This window comes from Etheostoma spectabile, chromosome 4 (assembly GCF_008692095.1).
Source record: "Etheostoma spectabile isolate EspeVRDwgs_2016 chromosome 4, UIUC_Espe_1.0, whole genome shotgun sequence".
Lineage (NCBI taxonomy): Eukaryota > Metazoa > Chordata > Actinopteri > Perciformes > Percidae > Etheostoma > Etheostoma spectabile.
The window spans coordinates 36,334,586-36,342,085 of record NC_045736.1 but is presented as its reverse complement, the minus strand read 5'-3'; the positions used below and the strand labels follow the sequence as shown (position 1 = coordinate 36,342,085).

At 41.1% G+C, this 7,500-nt stretch overlaps 2 protein-coding genes across 3 annotated transcripts in view; one reads left to right on the top strand and one right to left on the bottom strand.

Annotated features, from left to right (window-relative positions):
• Positions 1-7,500, top strand: part of stab1 (stabilin 1) — a 122,935-nt gene that overhangs the window by 16,477 nt on the left and 98,958 nt on the right. Inside the window, exons 13-14 of the mRNA XM_032514890.1 lie at positions 4,897-5,034; positions 5,864-5,935. Of these exons, the coding sequence (XP_032370781.1) occupies positions 4,897-5,034; positions 5,864-5,935 (210 nt within the window). The remainder of the gene's footprint in view (positions 1-4,896; positions 5,035-5,863; positions 5,936-7,500) is intronic.
• On the bottom strand, positions 422-2,418 carry LOC116688701 (nuclear factor 7, brain). 2 transcript variants are annotated; one of them, XM_032514891.1, is made up of 2 exons: positions 2,268-2,418; positions 422-2,145 (listed from the first exon to the last, which is right to left on the bottom strand). In XM_032514891.1, the coding sequence occupies exon 2, from the start codon at positions 2,126-2,128 to the stop codon at positions 737-739; it is 1,392 nt and encodes a 463-aa protein (XP_032370782.1). In that variant the 5' UTR covers positions 2,129-2,145; positions 2,268-2,418; the 3' UTR covers positions 422-736. The 2 variants fall into 2 exon arrangements, with proteins under 2 accessions (XP_032370782.1, XP_032370783.1); XM_032514892.1 differs by having other exon boundaries at positions 2,298-2,400.

Here is a 7,500-nt window from a genome sequence, read left to right as displayed (position 1 = left end):
TAGCACAAAACCACTAAACCATCATTCCACGTGTTATATAGTATTATAGGTTCTAAAATTAAACATGTTTGTCTTATTTTGGAAAACATAAAAAAGACTTTGTTTGAAAAATGATTTTATATAATGATTTAAAGAGGATATATGTATCATACTGATGCAAAACCTTAACACAGATACACAGAAACAGACAGGATGAAGCTCTGCATTCATTTATAATCCAACAATATGCCACCTTTTCACAGTGTGTGTGTGTGTGTCTATTTGTGCTTTAGAACATAATTGCTGCAAGACAATAACAAAAGAGACGTATATTCCTCTGATTAACTCATATGTAAACCTGGGGTTGTGGGTTTGGTATAAAATCCCTAATCACAGTATACACTTTTTTCACATTTGATTTTGGGAAATCTCTAATGCAAAAGTGATTTTTGCAAAGATTATTTGCCACATTGCTACCAAAAGTCATAGCACACCATTCCCAATACTGTATATCCTGCCATCCTGGTATTCTTATAGGCTTAGTAAGATGTGCCTTGACAAACAACTTGTGAAAATAAAACTGTTGAGCTTCATCACATTGATCCAATAATCCTTCAAATCCAACATTGCCCAAATATACAGCAGTGTACCTAGTGGCCTAATACAACCAGACATATTAATAAAAGACACTTTTGTAAATAGTTAAAAAACTCTCATGGTACATATTGTCATATTGGTCACCCTATCATATTAATCTCTAACTGGGATTCCCCTTCTCTGATAGAATCTTCAGTGGAAGAGGATTCTCAGTGTAAATGTAAGGAAACAGGGTGTCAGTGAAAGTGTGTGTGAAGGTGTGTATGTGTGTGTTAGTATCAAGATTAAAGAAAGACAGCTTTCCTTTGTCAAAGTCGAGATGAACTCTGATCCTCCGGAGCTGCTTCTTCACTGGTAGATCTTTCTCTGGATCTAACGTGGAGAACGCTGTGAATTTACCGTTAGAGAACATAATTCTCCACAATCCAGACTGAAGGCGTCCGTTCATCTGGATGTACTCGCCCAACAGGCCCAGTTCCCAGTCCTTGTTGTCTCCAACCTCCACGCTCCAGCTGTGAGTCCCCGAGTTAAAGCCATCCGAGCCCAGGACGGAGCAGGAGAATTTGATCCTCTCCGGGTTTTTTGGAAGCCTTTGTCTCTCTCCACATCTCACACTGGTCAGATCTCCAGACACAACTAGTTCTGGGTCAGCAGTGTTAGGATCCAGGATCACAGGCGTGTAGAAGACCCTCTCCTCCATCTTGTTCCAGATGTTGAAGCTCAGGTTACCCAGATGTTTGGCCACGTCTATCAGAGCTCCTGAGATCAGTTGTGGATCATCCAGCAAGGGGCGCTGCTGGACTCTTTCCACTGCAGCCTTGTAGTTCTGCAGGAATGGGACGTCTTCAGCTCTCAGCTCCTGCTCTGTGGCTCTGACTGTGTCTGAAAGAGCTGCTATCTCTCTGCTCAGAGCCTCAATCTTCTCCTTCATTCTCTGACTCTTCTGCTCCTCTTCCTCCCTCAGAGCACAGATCCTAGCCTCCTCTTCCTCTTCTAGAAACTGGTGAAGCTTCTTAAACTGCTCCCTAATCTGCTTCTCTGTGTGTCCGGCCTGGACCTTAATGTATTCTGCTGTTTCATCCCAGTTTCCTTTAACTTCTTTAAAGAGCTTTAGTTTCTCCTGTAAGGGCTTCAGGGATTTCTGGAGCTCCTCTTTGTGATCCTGTGTAGCTTCATCGATGGGACTGAATCTGTGGTTATGGTGAGTTTTTGAATCTCTGCAGATGACACACACAGGCTGCTGATGGTCCAGACAGAAGAGTTTGAGCCTCTCAGAGTGCAGACTGCAGAGAGTTTCAGACTCTGCTGAACCTGTCTTACTTTCTTTTTTCAAAAGGAAGGTCTCACACAAGTTCTTTAACGCAAGATTACGAGGCGGATCAGTCTTTGATGATCTTCTCATACAGCACGGACACGCACGTATTTTTTTCCCCATCCACCATTTCTGCAGGCAATCTTTACAGAAGCTGTGGCTACATGACAGAACAACGGGGTTTTTGAAGATGTCATGGCAGACAGGACAGGAGAGATCCTCCTCTGCTCTGGAAGACATTTTGTCTCTGAGTGAAGCTGAAAACAGCAAGCAGAACGGAACGTCAGTCAGTCTAGAAATTTACTTTCACTTTGAGTTGTGCCTCGCCCAGTTGATTATATGAATTAGTAGCTGGTTGAAGTGGAAGAATTCAGTTTACCAGTAATTCCAGTGTCCCCAGTGTTCCCACCTGTAGCTGTCCTCTCAGTGGACGTGGTACTTTTGGTGCTAAGATGAATATTAGTGTCTGCTTGTATGTCTCCGTGTGCGTCTCCTCTCAGGAACAAGAAATGACAAGCTGTTTCCTGATTGTCTGTGTTCAATCAGCAAGGGGGTGGAGCTTTGTCAAGCCTTTTCTGCTGACTGCAAAAGAGCTAGAAACTCCCTAAGTGGGCCCCATTCTAGCAGCTAAAAAGGGGCCCACTTAGGGGGGTTTAGGGGTAGCAGGTGGTGCACTGTATAATATAGTATAGGGCTTTCGTGGGTTTATGGTTCAAAGTGGTTTATAGTTCTCCTTGCAAAATGTGCCAACATGTGTGGCCATGGGGAACCCTTTTTCTCAGGGGCCCCAAGCATTTTCCTGGTTTGCTTCTTCAACTTGATCTCAATGAATTCTGTGAAATGAACAAAGCCCCTTATCTCAAAATCTGTGGCAGTTTCACAGAATCACTGAAAATTTCGTGATGGGCCCACAGACGAATTCCGTGAAATGAACACGGCCCCTGAAGTTAGGGAAAAGGTTGTGGGTGGGCAACAACCCAACAACAGGTTGTGTTTAGGAAAAGAAGAACGGGTTGCATTTAGGAAAAGAAGAACGGGTTGCATTTAGGAAAAGAAGAACAGGGTGCATTTAGGAAAAGAAGAACAGGTTGCATTTAGGAAAAGAAGAACAGGTTGCATTTAGGAAAAGAAGAACGGGTTGCATTTAGGAAAAGAAGAACGGGTTGCATTTAGGAAAAGAAGAACGGGTTGCATTTAGGAAAAGAAGAACGGGTTGCATTTAGGAAAAGAAGAACGGGTTGCATTTAGGAAAAGAAGAACGGATTGCGTTTGAGAAAAGAACGGGACGGCCGTGTACATTGGACGGGTTGTGTTTAGGAAATGAAGAGCGGGATGGTTGGGTTTAGGAATCGTGACATGCGGGACACAATCTCCGGTCTCCTGGGTGAAAGTCCTGTGTTGTTTGACCCATCCACCCCCCCAACCAACCTTCCAACGCAGATTTTTGGGCTTTCCTACTACTTGCTACTGCTGTTGCTCTTAATGTCATCTTCTCATTGACTTTACTTTGGCATTGTTTTCCGTGGCTTCTTTTGATGGTGCGTCCCTGTTTTTGGGGAACAAAGCGTTCATTGAGAATGTTGCATTGTTTATTACGTTTTATTTATTTCATTTATTAGGATCCCCATTAGCTTTAGCCGAGAACAGCAGCTATTCTCTGGGGTCCACGCAGAACACAACTCCATAAATGACAGTACCCAAAAAAGATTGCACCACCATCACAACAACAACAACAACAACAACGACAACGACAACGACAACGACAACGACGACAACAAGCTGTAGTCACTAAAAATCTTGGCAGCTCCTGTGAGGATGACCCACAAAATTGTGAAGCTTTTACACTAAAAGATGTTTAAAAAATATATTTTTTCCCAATTTGTTTGTAGTAATATTTGTCTTTTGGTAAAACAGAGCCCTGAAGCCCCGCCCTTGCTGCTGCACAGAGCGGTCCTTACAGTTTATACCAAGTTTATTAATGTTGAACATGTCACATATCCACCTGCACCAAATTTGACACAGTGCTCGTCCTTGGGCACTCAGCCATACACCTGGCAAGTGGGAAGTAGAAGGGATGAATGGGTCTCGAGATATTCAAATAAAAAATAACAAGTTTGAAACACGTCACGTTTCATTAGTTTCCAATGACTTTTGGAGATTTCTGAGATTTTTGCCACCACTCCAATACACATCGAATGTGAAGTTAGTGGGATTTAGTTTGTACTGCTGAGATCATGTCTACATGCAGCTGATATCTAATCAGATTTCTCCCCTCACCACTAATGTTTTAAATTTTAAAAAACACCTATTATATTACATTTCTACACATTTACAGGGTTTTTGAAGTTTACAAAGTTCATTTATTGTCATTTTGCAACGCAGGGTTGCACAACAAAACACAAGTTGTTGCCCTTTAATTCCAGTGATTCTCAAAGTAGGGTCCGGGGACCCCGAGGGGTCCTTGAAGGGGTTGCAGGGGGTCCCCAACAAAAAGGGGAATAATTCATTTTCATTATAGTTTCATCCATAAGAAACACAATGACAGATTAAATGACTTTCTGTAATTTAATGTCTCAAAGCAAAAATTATATCAGGTAGAGGACAAAGTCTTATCTAATTTGTGCCAGTTTAGGGGTTCTTAATGTGAAAAAGTTTGAGAATCACTGCTTTATGCTTCACAATAACAAAACAAAAATAATTTATCATGATGGAGTACGAAGGATGAGTTGAGGAGTCTTATAGCCTGAGGAAAGAAGCTGCTCTGTATTCTGTTGGTACAGTGGAGCGGCGGGCCTTCAAAGGTGGGGCGGACTCGGCAGCTGGCTCTGGTGACCAGATCAAAGCAAGCATTAAAGGTGTTACGCTCATCTGGCAACGTGGCCACACACATCCGCCTAAACCTGGATTCTTATTTTCCAATGTTTAAGAAATCAGATAAATGCACAAATGTCCCAATAACCAGGTCACTTAAAGTACACATGCTGATTATCTTTGTCTGGTTGATGTAGAGGTTCATCCTGATGGATAACCCCAGCAGACAGTACACCGTAATCCAGGAAGACCTGCCAGCAGCCAATGGGATCATCCACATCATCGACAGGCCAATCATCATCACACTTTCTGACAGGCCTCTTCGTGATGAGCAGGTGAGTTAAAGGGTCACTTTACCAACGCTGGCACGCTTAAGTGAGCTAGGGTTGTCGCTAACGTGGGGGCTAACACCCTGCACTTTAATCAGCAAGCAAGACTCTGGAACTCTGCTTGGGTCTGGAGCAGTTGTACTGTAACATTTCTTAATTATTTATTTTAGCATACTATTTAAGCAGTTGCACATTTTGTATTCCCATCCTTTATAAATTAAAAAAATTGTTCTTACATTATATTCCTATTATTATTATTTCATGTATATTTCTTGTATGTTGCATATTGTATCCTAGTATTTCTTTTATATTTATATTCTGGTATTCAACCCAATACCGGATAAGCGGATGAAGATGGATGGATGGATGGATGGTGCTGTGCGACAGATTTTGCAGCTGTAACACCATAATTTCCCATTTTTTGGGTATCAATAAATATCTATCTATCTATCTATCTATCTATCTATCTATCTATCTATCTATCTATCTATTCACTGAGAAATAGACAAACTCTACACACATTTGTTAGCTATAACGCTACTGCTAACCTCTCTCTCTCTCTTCCTCCATCCCTCTCTCTCTCTCTCTCTTTCTCTCTCTCTTTCTCTCTCTCTCTCTCTCTCTCTCTCTCTCTCTCTCTCTTGATCTCAACACACACAACAAACACATTAGGAGTTTGCTACTTGTGTATACGGCTGAAGACCTGAACATGTTATTTTTATGTCCAATTGAATTTTTCTGACTTTCTAACTGCATCAGTGTTATTAAAACAATGCAGTCTACATAGCTATGAAAGTAAATGTCACTCATTTGATTATTTTCTTCTTGTGTCCAGTTCGCTGATAAGACTATCGGAGAGATTCTGACTAAGGACGAAAAATACAACCGCTTCCTGTCTCTGGTTGATGTGAGTATTTTGTTCTGGACAATGACATACAGATGTTTGGTTTCATCCCCACATCAGAAGAGATCAGTTGAAGGTTATTGATCAGTGAGATGAAGCAGTCCTGATTCTCCTCTCCTGAACAGTGATTGTCCAATCGCAGCTTAGCAACCACAACTAGTCACCGCAAGTCTGTCAGTCTTTCAACTTCCTCCCATGTTGAAGCAGGCTGCATGGTGTAGTAACAGAGATAGTCTGCATTTAAAGAGTTTTGAGGTTCATGTCTTTTGGAAAAAACAAAACAAAACAAAAAACACATAATAGTGTAAGTGCAAAAGTGTAAGGACTTTGTGGCCGGGCTGGCTCAGTGGTGCAGCAGGCACACACATACTGAGAGGTTTATGCTTTGATGCAAAGGTCCAGGGTTCAAATTCGACCTGTGATTATTTTCTGCATGTCTTCCCCCTTTCTCACCTAGCTGTCCTGTTGAAAATTAAAGGCTGAAAAGCCCCCAAAAAATCTTTTAAAAATTGTAAGGAATTAGTACATCTGCTAACGTTAACATGCCTGATACTAGTAATATAGTTTTATTTTTAATGAAAATAATACATCTGTTGAGGCAGATGCCCCCCCACCCTGAGCCATGGTTCTACTCGAGGTTTCTGCCTCTTAAAGGCAGTTTTTCCTTGCCTCTGTTGCCTAGTGCTTGCTCTTGGTGGAACTGATGGCTTTCTGTAAAGAACATCACAGAGTACGGTCTAGACCTGCTCTTCATGAAAAGCGCTGTGAGATAACTGTTGTTGGGATTTGGTGCTATATAAATACAATTGAATTGAATTGAATCATGTATGAACACAATGCATGTTTGACAAGATCCTTGTTTTAAAGGAGTCAGCTGGAAACAATCAAAGCTCAGGCCGGTTCGGGCTCAGGACCATGCTTGGTAGCCACAGTGTTTCCAACCGACTCATGGAGCTACTGGGACATCGCTTAATTAGCTAGCTACAACTGATAACTGCTTTTTTTTTTTCCTTCTAGCTGAAATCAAGGACTCATTGTTTCAAAAAATGAAATAAATACATTTTGAGGGGAAATCTGCCACTGTTATCATTTTAAACTGCATAGATATGGTACATTTTATAAAATATTCAGACCCCTTCACCTTTTTCACATTTTGTTATGTTGCAGCTTTATGATAAAATTTGAGTCTTTGCTGCCAAAACTGCTTCAACTAAATACTGAGTTAAGGGTCTGAAACTGTGTGTCAATGTGTTGTTTCTGGGTTTTTTGCACAAATTTGCACACAAAAAAAAAATCTAAATTCCTGTTTGTTTTATTATTACATGGGGTATCAAGTGTAGATTGATTAGGGTTTATATTTAATTAATATAAATGATTATTTATAACTGCAACATTATAAAATGTGAAAAAGTGAAGGGGTCTAAATACTTCATTAATGCACTGTATAAGCACTGTACATAGTAGCTAAGGGCTGGCGGTGCTTAGCAAACAGCAAGTTGGAACCAGTAGGCTACTTACCAGTAATAGGAATCGTTACTTAACCCTCGGCTCTAATCAGAGACTGTGTG

Coding starts and splice junctions, on each gene's coding strand:
- LOC116688701 (XM_032514891.1), bottom strand. CDS start 2,128: ATGTCTTCCAGAGCAGAGGAGGATCTCTCCTGTCCTGTCTGCCATGAC.